Below are 16893 nucleotides of genomic sequence, written 5' to 3'. Positions count from 1 at the left end.
GGATTAGGGGTTCAACATATGATTTTTAGGGGGGAACACAAACATTTAGTCCATAGCATATGACACATACAATAAAACATGTATAGTTTATTATCTCTATGAATGTATTTGTGTGCATGTATATAATTTTTTTCTGATTTGTTTGATAGATTTACATAAAATCCCCTTTGTCCCTAATATTATTCAGGGCATGTTTCCTAAAAACAAGGACATTGTCTTATATACTCACAATAAAATAATCAAAATTGAGACATCAATACTGATATAGTACTACTGATTCACAGACCTTAGATAAATTTTGCCAGTTGCCCCATTAATGTCCTTTATAGAAAAATAATTATGTTTTTGGACTTAAGTCCACTCCAGGAACACAGTTTGCACTTAATTGTCATGTTTCTTGCTTCCTTTAATCTGGAACAGTTCCTCCATCTTTTTTTTTTTTTTTTTAATTATGTCTTTGACATTGTTCGTGAGCACAGAGCATTTATTTTATAGAATATCCCTCGAATTATGTTTATTGATTGCTTTCTTATTTAGGTTTTTTTTTTTTCAGGAATATCATAGAAATATGTCCCTTTTTTTTTTTTTTTTTTTTTTTGGTTTTTTTTTTTGAGACAGAGTCTCGCTTGTTGCCCAGGCTAGAGTGAGTGCCGTGGCGTCAGCCTAGCTCACAGCAACCTCAAACTCCTGGGCTCAAGCAATCCTACTGCCTCAGCCTCCCGAGTAGCTGGGACTACAGGCATGCGCCACCATGCCCGGCTAATTTTATATATATATATTAGTTGGCCAATTAATTTCTTTCTATTTTTTATAGTAGAGACAGGGTCTCGCTCAGGCTGGTTTTGAACTCCTGACCTTGAGCAATCCGCCTGCCTCGGCCTCCCAGAGTGCTAGGATTACAAGCGTGAGCCACCACGCCCGGCCGAGAAATATGTCCCTTTCAGTGCAGCATATCATGATGTACATGATGCCCATTTGTCCCATTACTGGTGATTTAACTTTGATTTCCTAAGGTAGTACGTAATAGGCATTCCACATAATGTGACCAATTTTCTCTTTGTTATTAATAAGTACCTTGTGGAGAGATACTTTGAGACTAGGTAAATATTCTTTTCTCATCACACTTTCACCCACTAGTTCTATTGTCCACTAATGTTGTCAAATGGTAATTTCCTAATATTCCACCATTACTTATACATTTACTAGTTGGCATTCTACTCTAAAGAGCTTTCCCTTCTCTCTCTCTCCCTTTCTCTTTCTATTTATTTTTATTTATTTTTTTCTTTTTTAATTTTTTTTTTTTTTTTTAGAAACAGGGTCTCGCTCTTGCTCAGGCTGGTCTCGAACTCCTGAGCTCAAACGATCCGCCCACCTTGACCTCCCAGAGTGCTAGGATTACAGGCATGTGCCACTGTGCCTGGCTCTTTCTATTTAAATGAACATAGATGGACGCATGGATTATTTTATTGTATACATTAGAATCCATTATTATGTTATTTTGATGGATTTAGAATCCATTATTACTGTTATTTTGTCCATTATTATTGTTATTTTGTCCTAGATTTAGAGTGGGATCTCCTTGAAGCTTCCTCCTGTTTTTCTTTTTCTTTTTTTTTTTTTTTACATATTATCATCAATCTTTAAACAGTTTCTTTTAGCATAGCAAGATGTTCTAGGCTTATCTTGTACTTTCCCTGCCCCAACCCTGACATCATACAGTACTTCTAGGAGCCCTTGTTCCTTTTTTTTTTTTTTTTTTGCCAGAATGGCATTTAGAAACAAGAATGGAGGCAGTAGGTATACACATTGCTATTGCAGTATTATTACTTCTAGACCCTTTTAACAGAGCTAGGAAATATGCATGTGTATACATACATACCTATTTTTATCTAGTTCTCCCTCTTTGTGTGTATGTGTGTGTGTATAACAATAAGTTACATATTGATTGATATCTACAGTTGTGATCTAACACCACAGGGTTCATTCTCACCTTCCCCTTACCCATATTTGTTCCTTTTCTAGTGGTGAGGAGTCTAGTGTCCATTATACTCAAGATATTTATTTGCTCAATCTTAGGATACATAAGTAATTTTAGAATTCCTAATATATACTTGTGAAAAAACAAACCTACTAACTGAAAGTTCAGTATTTTTATGTAGGTCTTTTTGCTTTTGGTTTTAAAGCATACAGTAAAAACACTGTGTTTTAGAATACTTGGGTTCTCTTTTACAGTGTAATTTTGTTATTCCTTTCAAATACTGACAGGTTTTCTTGGTTTCTGTTTGTACTTAATTTGAGATCCCCTCATCCTTGTTGATAATTTCCAGGAATTTTTAGAGTGTGAAATTATACTTATTTCAATCAGAAGTTAGAACTGCAAGAAAAAAGGAGGGTGTGGGAAGAAATTAATGGATGGCTACTTTACTTTGATATATATGGTTTATATGGTCCAACTGGTGATTTTTAGTTATGTTCAAGAGATTGCTGGGCACTGTGTGTGATACACAGTGAACACACTACTCCAGTTTACTTTTTTTTTTAACACGTAAATATTTAGAGGTGGTTTCATGACAGTACATAGAAAGCTGTCTCATTATTTTTAAAAGCTGCATAGTATTCCATTATATGGATGTATCATATATACCAATCTCTACTGATGGATATTTGGGTTGTTTCTAGTCTTCTACAAAACAAAGACGTAATAATTACCTTTGTACATATACTATTGTGCGCATGTGTGAGTATATCAGATCATTTCTGAATTGAAAAGGAAATCAGTGAATCCTGTTTGTGGGGAGGGGGCACATTAGCAGTTTGATGTTGCCAAAGCTCTGGCTGTGAATAAGGTGATTTCTTTTTTTAATATTTGAATTTTAAGTTACCAGTTTCCAAGCTATATTTTGATTGAAATATAAAACAATACATTTAAAAATATTTTGTTTTTTCATAAAACTAATTACTATTGCAATTTGCTGGCCAATTGCTTGTTAGCTATGTGCTTTACTAAACCCTGTGACAGCTATTAACACTAACAGTTTAGAATTAAATCTGTCATTGGTGGTATGAAGAAAAGGAAGTGAAAACACTTTTACATTGCCTTAGAACAAAGTTGACTTTTTATTGTTTGCTCTTCACCACAGTCTATAAAGACTTAGCAACCCTAGCAGGATGTGTAAATATTAACGGACATATATTTTGGGTGTGTTTAGTAACCAAATGTATCTTAACTTTGAACTCCATGTCCATATTAAAACTAGAGAAAATTCTTTTACTGCTTCATAGTATCATCTAGAATAATTATGTAGCTGTCAAAGATGCATGTTATAGATTATCCAGGCCTGTTTATTTCTCCTGTGGGTTACTACTTTCACTACCTTTTTATACTCATGTTATAATGGGTCCAGGGTCTTAAGAAGAAGTAAAAATCATGTACCTCATATGATGGGTACTTTTGTCCTCAAATGGACTTCACTATTGGTTTTTATGCCTAGCCCCTCAAAGTCTTTTATGCAACTTAATTATAATTAACTTTGCAGATAATAAGAAATTTGTAAACAAAATTTAAATTTCTTAAGCTCACAAGTAACTTCTGCTGTGTTCCATTTTGCACAGTGCCTTAGTAACCTAGCCAAGGATTTTATGCCTCCTAGTAGTTCTCGTCAGATCAGGAGCTGGAAGAATGAGGCCTACTTTTGACCAAACATAGGTCAGAAAGAATTGGTTTCAGCCGGTTGATAGGAAATTTGGGGGGGGAGGCTACAGCGGAATCTCTCTGCAATCAACATGGAACTTCAGAATTTCTTCAGGTAACCAAAGGTTGCACATAGATTCTATTTCAATGATAAGAATCAAATGAATTGTTCAAATAGAAGACTTAATGAAAAAAGATTATATCTATATTTAATTTTAATTTTTTTTCTTTTTTTTGTCCTGTAGATTCAGTAGGATAATATCTAAAAAAATTTAATATATGCTTTTGATTATACATGTTCTTTCTCTTATCTAGCAGTGTCATTTATATGATTACATGTGTTTTTAACAAAAGGTCCTCATTAAGGTGCTTGTGATTTAATTTCTAAGAAAATATAAGTTCAGGAAAATGGGAAAAAAATAGCCTTTGGTTTTTATGTGTTCCTTTTTATAGTACATTCAAGGCTGCAGTATATTTAGAACTGATCCATTATTTCTATCACCTTAATAGTAAAACAAAAGGACAGATGATCACTAGTGTCTTATAGAAGATATACTGCTCTTGTTACTTTTATATAACTTCAGCTAAATATAGGGTTTAAGTACAGTATTCTAAATATGTTAACTTAAGGAAGATTTAATCTGATTAATACTGAAATCATTTACCCCCTTCTTTAAAACTGTGTGATCAGATTCCCACTTTTTTTCATACCTCTTAAATCTACTTTCTGATGCTTTTCTTATCCTTGAGCTTTTGTTCTTTTACTAGTTGTTTTAGCATCATCTGCTATTTTTTTTTGTAACTTATTTCAAAGTATCTTACTTATATAATATTTATAATTCCATGGTACTACAGGGACCCTTGAGCTCTCCAGCAATTAATGTTCTGACATACCTTGGCTTCTTCTAGTGTCTGCACTAGAGGAGGAACCAGAAAAAGATACTTAAACCTTCCTGGCAGTGACAGTAGCTCTTATGCATCCAACAAAAAGGATATGGCCAAAAGAGACAGAGACCTGAAGGTTAATCCTGACACACTACACTTTACTGATTTGCCAAGCTAAAGGAAAGGGGTCTTCAGATTGGCTGCTGATTTGTTTCATAAGCCTTCTTTTTAATGTGAAATCAGAAAAGTGAGGGGGAGTAGGTAAGAGAAAAGCGACAGGGAATAAAGGGACCACAGCAACCTTGATTACTGGTGCATGTATGGGGGTTATTTGGAATAGCAATTGGATCCTTAAGTAGCCCATGTTCTGACAAGGCAAAGAGATCAACTGTCTTCTCTAGATAGCCAAAAAATGTCATTTGATATCATTGAAGGCATATAATATCTTTAAGAGGTAGAGGTAAAATGGTATTGCTTGTAGCTGGAAATTAAGGAAATGATAAATAGCCATTATACTGTGTAGACTTTGAGGGTTCAGCTTGAATAATCTTACGTGGGAGATAAATGGTTACAGGAGGAGGTTAATCTCTTTTTTCTTCAACTTTTCAATTGAGGAGATAGCATTCTTGAAAATTCTTTATACTCTGTTTAAGATGTCAGGAAAATATATAGAACATCTTAGATTTGTATCAAGCAATTAAAAAGAGAATGCCATATGTCAGTTTAATGAGCCAATCTTAAGACACATGAAAAACTCTAGTACATAGATTTTTCAGTAGAGCAATCTTTTTGGTTTTCTTTCCCTCTTCTGATAAGTCCTCCTACCAGACTGTGTGCATTACTCTTCAGCATACATATTTAACATCATGGTGTAGAAGGGTTTTGGATTTGGTAACGGAAGATCTGTAACTAAGAAGGATGTCTTTTGTTTCTGTAGCCTAGGCTAAATTTCCTGTCTTCTTAACCATTTTCTTGGGGGTGGAATGTTCTGCAGTGAATAAATAGGCACAGGTAGTCAACTTGGCATCGTGGACTTTTTGCTCCTCCTTAGAACTTAAGATACTTATTTTTGCAGTATTTAAATATGAAAAAAAATCAACTGACACCTGTTGATTCTGATGTATTAAATCAACAATGTAGAGTTCATTGTGAATATCAAACTTTGAGCTGAAATAGAGCTGTCTCCCTAACAAAGTATTTGGTTCTCTTAAGGGTATTGTTGAATTGGAGTCAGGACCATTTTGGTAAAGCACTTTTTTGGGGGTATTCATGCTTCTTATAAAACATTGCTTTATTTTTATTTTCAGGAAATAGGTGAGCTGATTTATAATTGAGGAAATATGAGCCAGATTAGCCAGTTCCTCCTGAGCAAAAAAACTAAGAGTAGTTAAGAGCATGCATAATCAATATGTAGTCAAGTAGTAAACTTTATGTACATCACAGAAAGATTTACTTTTGTTGGGTTAGTAACTTATTCAGATTTCCCACAGAATTTTAGAGATAAGTTTTATGAGAATATCCTTATTTAAAGATGTATTGTCTACTATATTTCATAAGCACTGAATTCATTTACAAATAATATTGACCCGAATCACTTTATTTCTAACCAAAGTAACTTCCATAACTACCAAAGCCTTTTTCTTTTGTTTGCAGTTAAATCTATTGTAATTTTTAAAAACTTTAAAAAGTAATCAGGGTGAACTTGGTGCAATACAATTGAAGTGGCAGGGGTTTCATTTTTAATAGGTAGTGTCAGCATTTCTGGTTTCCTGACCTCATTATTTAATATACTCAAAAACTCCTGGAGCTTTGACCAGATAGTGGAAAACCAAGTTATTTGTCATATATGCCCAAAAAGAACTTGTAATTTTTTTATGAGGTTACATCATTGGTATGTTTTTTAATAAATCTAAAATTAGTTTGGTAATTATTAGAAAAACAAGTTTGCCATTACATCAATGGACTTAAACTTAAGACAGTATACTGTCCTATATATGAAGGAATTTTACTAAAAGAATGCTCTTTAATTTTCTTCTTCATCACCCTTCCATTTCCCCCTTTTGTTTCCAGAGAAACTGGTAGTCTGGATAGATTCAAGGCATCTTTAAGAGAAAATGTGTTGAGGAGCCCCAAGGAACTAATGAAGTTAAGTGTGCCATCGTTAGTGTATGCTGTTCAGAACAACATGGCTTTCTTAGCTCTTAGCAACCTGGATGCAGCAGTGTACCAGGTAAGTGGAGTTGATGATAATGAGAAGCACATTATCTTTTATGGTGAAAAGTTTTTTTTATTAACTCTTTACCACATTATCAAATGTTTTTCTCAATTCTGTTAATGACATCAGAAATAATATGTTTGTGGCCAGGCGCGGTGGCTCACGCCTGTGAGGCCGCCTGGGAGGCCGAGGCGGGCGGATTGCTCGAGGTCAGGAGTTCAAAACCAGCCTGAGCAAGAGAGAGACCCCATCTCTACTATAAATAGAAAGAAATTAATTGGCCAACTAATATATATACAAAAAGTTAACTGGGCATGGTGGTGCATGCCTGTAGTCCCAGCTACTCGGGAGGCTGAGGCAGCAGGATTGCTTGAGCCCAGGAGATTGTGGTTGCTGTGAGCTAGGCTGATGCCATGGCACTCACTCTAGCCTGGGAAAGAAAGTGAGACTCTGTCTCAAAAACAACAACAACAACAAAAAAGAAATAATATATTTGTGTCAGACGACTATTAACTGAATTTATTAATTCATTGTTTTGTTTATAGGTGACCTACCAATTGAAGATTCCCTGTACTGCTTTATGTACTGTTTTAATGTTAAATCGGACACTCAGCAAATTACAGTGGATTTCAGTTTTTATGCTGTGTGGTGGAGTGACACTTGTACAGTGGAAGCCAGCCCAAGCTACAAAAATTGTGGTAAGAAACAAAATGCATTCTATAACTAAAATGGGAAAATTCCTTAAGTCCTATACACTTCAGTCACATTAATGCATGCAGCATGGTTACATATCTTTGATTTAAAATAACTTTTGCCTTCTAGATATGCTTCCCCCCCCAGCATACTATTATTAAGGACAGTACTTATTAGCTTTCTGTTTCTTTGAGGAGTGTGTGCATAAAATGTGTTAAGAGATGGAAGTTACCTTAGATATAATGTATTCCACCCCTTTGTTTTATGGATGACAAAATTGAAGTCCAAAGAGGTGATATTACTTGTCCAAAGTTATTACATAGTTGTTAGTTAATAGCTAATGTGTGACTAAAACTGTGCCAACTTCCATACAGTGTATATCTTCAGAACTTCTAGACCTCTTTTAGACATCTTCTCAGAAACACTGGGCAAGGTTTTCTTCGTCATTTTTTGTCTCCCTCAACTCAGTCTCTTATACTTTGGCACATATGCCCACTGTCAGTGATAGGGAAGACAGGGAAGAAATCTTACTGATAATTGATAATGAAAATAGGGCAAAAATACTCTTTACTTCTTTTAGTTTTTAAGAGTTAATGTTAAGGTACATACCTGATTTTTTTAAAAAAATATATTATATGCCTCAATCAGTTATTTCCCCAAAGAATAGTAGGAAGTAGAACGCTAGTGAATGGCTTTCTGAAAGTCAAGGTTTCCCTCTACAGTGGAATATGTACGCTAACTTTTAGCAAATACACCATGGTTTTCTCAGGAAGAGAAGGCAGAGAACTTGTGAAAGTTAGCAAGTCTATTCCTCTTTAGTAGTTACTCTCTAGCTTGGCAGAGAAATGTTTTTGTTTTCAGAAAATGAGTGTTAGAGTAATATTTATTGTCTTCCGATGTGGAAGCATGCTCATATTCTTGGTGACAAAGCATCTATTAAAAATGCACTGCACATTTAACTAAGTTGTAGACCTTCAGAAAAATAACTTGTTTGGCAAGTAAGGAAAACACTTAAAAGTTAAATGCGTGTTAAGTAACATTTTACACCAATAGAAAAGGTGTTAGGTCCACCTCACATAGATAATGTATGTGAAAAGCTATGCTAAAGCTTATTCTACTTTGGGGCCCCTCTAGAAAGTTCTTTCATATTTTAAACAGAATGTAGCTTCTTGTAATTACCTTTCATTGTTCTTTATTCTTGACAGAGTAACTCAAATCCCTACTAAGTCCCTGGGATGATCCTGTGAATGTTTGAGGACAGTATCACATCTCCACCTTCCAGGTCCCCTCCCTCCCTCCATTTAAACCACCCTATTGTTTCTTTCTATAATATGGTTTCTGAGACTTTCTGGTCCCTGCTTCTTGCCCCCATCTGTCATTGTTTCTCAGTATGTCCTCAGACTTCACACTAACTCCAGATGTTGCCTGGAGTAGTGTGAAGTATACCTTGGTAATTACCCCCTTTGTTCTGAATACTGGAGACTTGTTAAATCAGCATAAGATTATACAGTCATGCATTGCTTAATGATGGGTATTAGTTCAGAGTTCTGAGAAATTTATCATTAGGTAATTGCATTAGTGTGAGAACATCATAAAGTGTACTTACACAAACCTAGATAGTATTGCCTATTGCTCCTAAGCTACAAACCTGTATAGCATGTAACTGTACTGAATACTGTAGGCAACTATAACAGAATGTTATTTGTGTATCTAAACATAGAACAGATACAGTAAAAATATGGTATTAAAATCTTATGGGACCACCGTTACATATGTGGTCTGTCATTGACTGAAATATTATTATGTGGTGCATGACTATATTAGTTTCTTTTGGGAGGGAGGCAGGCTATCTATTCTATAGTTGATTATACACAACTACATGTAGCTGTGTCACATAGTTTGTCTCAAATGTGTCTTGAACAGTAGGCTTATTCTAAACCAAAATGCAGGATGTTTTTGTATTTATTAAGCTTATTTTGTTAGCTGTGGGTCATTGCTCAGCCCTTTGAGTGCTTTCTAGTTCTTATACATTATTAGCTGCTTCTTTGATTACTATGTTTTCTAGAGTCAACAGATATATCTTCTGGGTGTTTACTGAAAATTTTAGACATAACAGAACCAGAGTTCTATAGCTATGATTTTAGACCTCTCTAGCTTTTATTCTTGCTTGCTAAATATCTGCCATCTCTCACAGTTTTTATTAGGAATTTGAGGGTGCCTGAGCTATGTGGTTCTGGCTTGAGGTTTCATAAAGTTGCAGTTAAGATATTGGTTAGGGCTGCAGTCATCTGAAGGCTCAACTAGGGCTGGAAGATCTGTTGGTTTTTTTCTTTTACATCAGATGGAGAATGTGCTAACATCATAACATCTCACATGTGTGAAAACCCAATCATCACACTTATCAATTACAAAAGGATCTAGAAGATCTGTGTTTAAGGTGGCTCATTCATTTTCCTGGCAAGTTAGTATTGGTTGCTGGTCTAGCTTGACTTAGTTCTATTAGTTTAAATTTTTCTGTATGAGCATTCACTCTTTTATGAATACATTGTACTTTCAGCCTCACTACCTTTCTATCTTGTCTACAAAGATATACAGATCTGTCAAGTTTCTTGCCAAACATCTCTATGGAATTCCCCTTATCACTTAAGACTAGGAATACTTTCAGTAAGGAAATTTGGTATGTTTCACTCTTAGGGAAGCCACACTATTTTTCATTGATGACTTCTAAACTTTTTAAGTTCTTTAAATCATCTGTTAAGTCTATTTTAATATTTTCCTAGTAATCAATGTAACAGTAATCACTATATGGCACTAAATACTAGCATTATTGTAAGTGCTTTATATATACTTGCCAACTTTTCTTGGTAAAAAGACTTTTGAATTTATATAGCTAGGGATTCTTATAATAGCAAGCCAGATGTCTTGGACATCAGTCCCTTTTTAAATATGCTTATTATTTAAAAATTATTCAAAAAGAAATTGGAAACTAGATTGCCATCTAACAATAGTACATTATCTAGCTCAAGAAACATATTCTTTTCTTCCCGAATAAACATACTTTAAAGACATTCTTTAACGTTTTAAAGTATTTTTTTATAAGCCTCTACTTATTCTGAGTCTTTAACTTCTTGCTACTATTCTTAAATTCTTGGTTAGATTCCTCTTGGTGATCTGCAGTTCCTGTAAAAATCAGAATTCAGTGAAGATGCCCTTATTTATTCATGATCATTTATGTATTCCTTTATTCTACATCAGAACCTCATAGTTTTCTTCAATACCTCTTAATCCCTCTTGAACTGTTTTCTCATAAGCCATGGAATTCTGACTTGAAGTTTTGAATTTTGATTTATTCAAAACTGAACCACATGTCTCTTAACTGTGCTGTTTGGTTATTACTCATGCTATGATGATGTGGTTGCTTTATTCCCAAGTTTTCATCACATCCATTTCATCACCCTGCAGTTCTTATCAATCAGAATCAAGTCTAGAGAACCAGTTTCCATCATGATTTTTTATAACTGTTGAGAGATTAAACTGGCAGGAAAGAAAGTTAAGAATTTATCAGATACTCTATTTTTAGCAGTTTGAGCTTCCTAGCAGAAGTTGGGATTGGCGAAATCTAACACTATGATTTTCTTCTTTTATCTATGGCAGTCTTGACATTTGTATTAGGCAAGTATCTATGTTAATCATCTGTAGTCTATAGCAGTGGTTCTCAAACTTTGGTCTATAGCATTTGTAGTCTATAGCAGTGTTTCTCAGAATCAACTGGAAGGTTAAACAGACTGTTGGACCCATCGCCATAGCTTATGATTCAGTAAGTCTGGGTAGAGCCTGACAGTTTTCATTTCTAACAAATTCCCATGTGTTGCTGCATACCTTGAGAAGCACTGGTCTATAGTATCGTCTGTTTTTCCTTGTATCTTCATGCAAACATTTTAGACCAAGATTTCCCTCCCAGGTACTTAACAAAAAGTAGTACACTCCTTATATCAGGTTCATTTATTTTGAACGAGGTATATGCTTCCTTGTCATATTACAGTCCTGAGTCTCAACCCTCTAATTTCATTGATACTTCTGAGACAATATTTCTCATTCAGGAAAGACTGACAAAAGCTTCTGATGGTTAGTTTAGGGAAGAAAGAAGAAAACAAGTTGAAACAGTAGGTTGGGGCCCCAATCTATGCATCTGTTAGCACTTGTCTCACAGTACTATGCTTATATATACTTGTAAGTTTCTCTTGCACATGAAACTGTTTAGGAACCAGAGCTGTATATCATCCTTATGCATTTAGTATGTGTCTTAGTCCATTTTATGCTGTTATAATACCACAGACTGAGTAATTTATAAACAACAGAAGTTTATTTGGCTGACAGTTCTGGAGGCTTGGAAGTCCAAGAGCATGGTGTTGGCATCTGGTGAGGGTCATCCTATGGTGGAAGGTAGAGGTGAGCCCACAAGTCAGAGAGGAAAGGGGGCTGAACTCATCCTTTTTATCAAGAACCCACTCCCCCAACAACTGATTCCCTTGATAATGGCATTAATCACTTCATGAGACCTCCTGACATAATGACCTCTTAAATGTCCCACTTTTTAACACTGTTATAATGGCACTTAAATCTCAATATGAGTTTTAGAGTGGACATTCAGACTATTTAATACAGCAGTATATAAACAACAATGAATCTGGTACACAGAAGATGCACTATAAATATTTGATAAAAATTGAATAAAGTGGGAAGTCTTAGAAGCCAGCACTTCATCCTGTAGTTGATGGGGAATAAATTAGTTATAGTTTCCAGGATTGATGGCTGTAAGGGCTTGAGTTAGGGTGGTGGCAGAAATTAAAATTAAGAAGCAGGGTGACTACTGCAAAACTCTATGCTAGAGTGTTTATGTACATGTTATATTAAGCATATACTAGGTGATTTTAGGTGCACATTTTTAACTTAAGTGCTCTGATTAATTTCTGGAATGGTCTTTGTTTTGTTTGGTCTTGTCTTATTCTGTAGAATATCTGTGTCTGTAATGGAACATACCTTTAGTAAGGCTGTAACACAGATATTTGTATTCATTTGTTTGGATTCTTAGATAAATTCTATTTATTAGTCACTAAAAATAACCTTTAAAAATTAATATTGCAGGTGGAACAGAATCCATTATTAGGATTTGGAGCTATAGCTATTGCTGTGTTGTGCTCAGGTTTTGCAGGTAAGTCATAAAAATATCATTTTATTCTTTGGTCATATTTTTTGAAAAATTACACTTTAAATACAGATTAAGTTCACCTTGTTTTTATCATTTTCTTTTTTTAAAAAATATTTTTAACTTAAAAAAATTTTTTTTTCTTTTTCCTCTTCAGAGCCACTGGACTTCTATCATTTTATTCTCATTAAAAAGATTTATCTTCTTACTTATATTTAGTTCCGTGTCAGCTGTTTTTCTAGTAAATGTGTAGCATTATTTAACTCAGTTCAGACTTCAGTCCTAATTCATACTTGCAGTTATTTAAAAATATACTTGTTACTGTTGACCATCTCAATCCAGTCAAGAACCCAAAAGTAAATGAAAAAAGACTTCTGAAAATGGAGGAAATTAGCTTTCAGAAAGCTCAAATACCTCTTTCCATTTTTCTGGAACTGGCACTACCCTAAAGTTAGATCTGCTTTATGTTGTTAATGTTACCAGTTCAGTATCTGTTTTTTCTTTTTTTTTATATTTATTAGTTGGCCAATTAATTTCTTTTGTTTTTTTGTATAACCTTAAGTCTTTCCTCTGCTTTAACAGGTTGGGAGCTAGGGAGTAGGAAGAGGATATGGGTGTGAAGTACCTTAGAACAGTGGTCCTCAACCTTTTTGGCACCAGGGACCTGTTTCACAGAAGACAATTTTGCCATGGACTGGGGTCAGGAATGGTTTTGGGATAATTCAAGCGTGTTACATTTATTGTTCAGTCAAACCTCTCTGTTAATGATAATCTGTATGTGCAGGTCCTGCCAGTGCTAGCATCACCACCTAAGATCATCAGGCATTAGATTCTCATAAGGAGCGTGCAACATAGATCCTTTGCATGTGCAGTTTACAGTAGGGTTTGCACTCCTATGAGAATCTAATGGCATCCCTGATCTGACAGGAGGTGGAGCTTATGCGGTGATGTGAGTGATGGGGAGTGGCTGTAAATACAGATGAAGCTTCACTCCTGCTGCTTGGCCCAGTTCCTAAAAGGCCACAGACCAGTACCAGCCCATAACCCAGGGGTTGGAGACTATAGCCTTGGAACACCTAATACATAAAAGTAACAGCCAAAAAGGGAGGGAGGACAACACAAAATTGCCAATATCAAAAAAACATGGAAGTCTGGATTTGTATGTGTAGGGATAAGCACTGCTCCAATGAATTAAGAAAAGATAAAAAAGTATGAATGTGTCTGGGCGCAGTGGCTCATCCCTGTAATCCTACCACTCTTGTGAGGCCAAGGCCAGAGGACTGCTTTTGAGCTCAGGAGTTTGAGACCAGCCTGAGCAACAGCAAGATCTCGTCTTTACTAAAAATAGAAAAATTAGCTGGGCGTTGTGGTGTGTGCCTGTAGTCCCTGCTACTCGGAAGATCTGACCAGAAGTTTGAGGTTGCAGTGAGCTACAGTGATGTCATTGCAGTCTATCTAGGGCGAGAGAGTGAGACTCTGTCTTAAAAAATATATAAATATGAATGTTAAATGTATTTTAAAAATAGTTCCAACAAAGATGAAACTTACAGCTATAACTAATATACTCTTTACTAAAAAGAGCTTTATGTCTTTATTATTTATCTTTATTTGCGCTTATTTCAAGTTAGGGCTGTTTATTTTTGATTAGGAAAGTAGGCTGATAGGGAAGTAATATATTGCCTGTAAATGAGATCTTACAAGAGGGGAAAATCTAAATTTAGAAATAGTAATGATAGCATCATGCTAAACCTGGTACCTAAACCAAAAAATTAGGAACAAAAATTGAGTTACCCCCAAAATAATATACAATTTGATTTTTAAAAATACTTTTGAACAGTTACATGCTTTTGTCCAACATTGTATTTAGTTCAGCCTTTCAGTACACAGCTGAGGAAATTGAGGGTGGTTAGAGTGACTGAGTGAGCACTGTATAGTTAAATGGTTTTCCCAGATGGTAAAATCAAAGGTGGAGATAAGAATAGCCATTTTATGTTTCTCTGCATTCTTGGGTCTAACAGAGGTTAATCAAAAACAGTCTTGCTTTTCATTAGATTTTTTAGTTCATAAGTACTTTAATGGTAATTCCTAAGTCTCTAATTAACGTATTTATAATTAAAATCTTTACTGTCCATGTTAAACAAGCATTCATTTTAAGTATAAAACTTATAGCAGTGGTATATGACTTGGGGGGGGTGTCATGTACTACTTTGGAGTATCTAAAAAATAATCTAAAGACCCTCAACCCCAGAAAAATGCGCATACACACAGTTTATTATCTAGTTGGGGAGTTCATGGTGCTTCTGATATTGTGTGTGAACTTGGATTGTGGAACATTGCTTTAAAGGAAACTCAGGAGTTCTATTTACATTTTCTTTTGGTTGCAGTACTCTGAAAAAAGTGGTGATTATATGGGTTATTTTGCAAAGTTATGAGTATTCATTACTACACAGATATTAGAGATGTGATTAAAATAATTTACTCTAATAGTGTAGCTTTCCAACTGACCATAGCAAGTCATTTATTGGCATTAAGTAGGAGAGAGCTTTTGTGATCTTATTGCTATAATAAAGGCAGAAATTGTTCTTAATAATTTAACAGTCTCTTGTTAAATGTAGCTTATAAAGTTCCCACTTATTAATCTATACACTTTGTAAAAATGCAAACTAGTAATGTTCAATGTGCTATGTGTTACAACCTACGTAATAAATGCACATTTAACTAATGTAAAGTATGTTTGTTCTCCAAATCATATACGTTCGGGCATTGTTCTCAATGAGAGCCATTTTAAATTAATTTATACTAATCTTAATATTTGCATGTCTAATTTTCTTTCAGGAGTGTATTTTGAAAAAGTATTAAAGAGTTCAGACACTTCCCTTTGGGTGAGGAACATTCAAATGTATCTGTCAGGGATTATTGTGACATTAACTGTCGTCTACTTGTCAGATGGAGCTGAAATTAAAGAAAAAGGATTTTTCTATGGTTACACGTATTATGTCTGGTTTGTCATCTGTAAGTATCCAGGAATTAAAGGTTCTGAGTAGATCTATTTTTCTTAAGTTAGATATCCATTTTAAGCTGTTATAGCATTGTTGAAATTGTTCCTTTGATACTGTGAATACCAGTTTGAAAATGTAATTTTGGTTTTATTGACTTTTGATTGTGAAGGCAAAATTGCTTTGGGATAGCTATGCCACAAAAGTATCTAATGTGTTAGCAATAAATGTGTACAATTTAGTATTAGACCACATAGCCCTTTGGGCATTGTTTTGGAAAAACGATGTTATATAGGAACTACTACTCAATTTCAGTATAAACTCTCTCAGATGACTGCTTCTAAGGAAAATAGTATTTTCCTTTTCCTAGGTAAATTAGTATGGCATCTCTGGGGATGAAAATTGCCTCACTGTTATGGAATGTTTCATTTATTTGAGTGTTAAGATTTTATTTCTTTTTGTATACAAGTTCTTGCAAGTGTTGGAGGCCTCTATACGTCTGTTGTGGTTAAGTACACAGACAACATCATGAAAGGCTTTTCTGCAGCAGCAGCCATCGTCCTTTCTACCATTTCTTCAGTGATGCTGTTTGGATTACAGATAAGTATGTCTTAGTGTTTATCAAGTTTTTAACATGGAAGAGCCTCACACTTCCATGATTCATTTCATGTCTTATTAAAAATGGCAGTTGGCCATAGTGTTTTAGAATTTCCTAGCTTTGTTACAATTTATTCCACGAATGCAGTTCATAGTTGTGTGGAGTGTGTCTAAGCAGTACTTAGGTTGTTTTATATGGTCCTAGCACTTAAGCCAAGGGATGCCAGTTCTATGTGAGAGTGAGGAGGCTACTCTAAAAAGACTTTTTGTAGTCAAGGACTGTTTTTATAGGTATTAGATACAGGACAACTTGAGTGATTAAGGGTGAATACAGTATGATGAGGTACTCAAGGAAATAAATGTTAAGGACTTTAGGAAATGATTACTTTCAGCAATTGAATTGAACTAGCTAGGCTTATTATTTAGAAAACTTTTTATTCCCCCCTTAGCTTGTACCTTCTTATTTTGGATTTGGGTGTGAGTTGATTTTGAAAATACAATCCAAATGTAGATTTTGTCTTTTATAAAAATACCTTTGTTTCATTTAATATGTAATTAATACAAAACTCATTACTGTAGCTAGCATTCTGGCACCAGTGCTATGCTAGTC

At 34.7% G+C, this 16893-nt stretch overlaps 1 protein-coding gene and 1 pseudogene across 4 annotated transcripts in view; one reads left to right on the top strand and one right to left on the bottom strand.

The window, feature by feature from the left end:
• The window catches only part of SLC35A1 (solute carrier family 35 member A1), a 33991-nt gene that overhangs the window by 13760 nt on the left and 3338 nt on the right, over positions 1 to 16893 (top strand). For 2 of the 4 annotated variants that reach the window (XM_012750897.2, XM_012750896.3), the window contains 5 exons: positions 6647 to 6806; positions 7337 to 7489; positions 12630 to 12696; positions 15526 to 15702; positions 16156 to 16290. In XM_012750897.2, the coding sequence (XP_012606351.1) occupies positions 6647 to 6806; positions 7337 to 7489; positions 12630 to 12696; positions 15526 to 15702; positions 16156 to 16290 (692 nt within the window). Of the gene's footprint in view, positions 1 to 3612; positions 3807 to 6646; positions 6807 to 7336; positions 7490 to 12629; positions 12697 to 15525; positions 15703 to 16155; positions 16291 to 16893 lie in introns of all 4 variants that reach the window. The other 2 variants (XM_012750898.2, XM_076003122.1) reach the window with 2 other exon arrangements.
• LOC142871326 (uncharacterized) lies at positions 9820 to 9901 on the bottom strand (annotated as a pseudogene).

The sequence above is a fragment of the Microcebus murinus genome, chromosome 5, assembly GCF_040939455.1.
Source record: "Microcebus murinus isolate Inina chromosome 5, M.murinus_Inina_mat1.0, whole genome shotgun sequence".
Taxonomy (NCBI): Eukaryota; Metazoa; Chordata; class Mammalia; order Primates; family Cheirogaleidae; genus Microcebus; species Microcebus murinus.
Note: the sequence above shows the minus strand (reverse complement) of the source record. Positions and strands in the feature narration are given on the sequence as shown.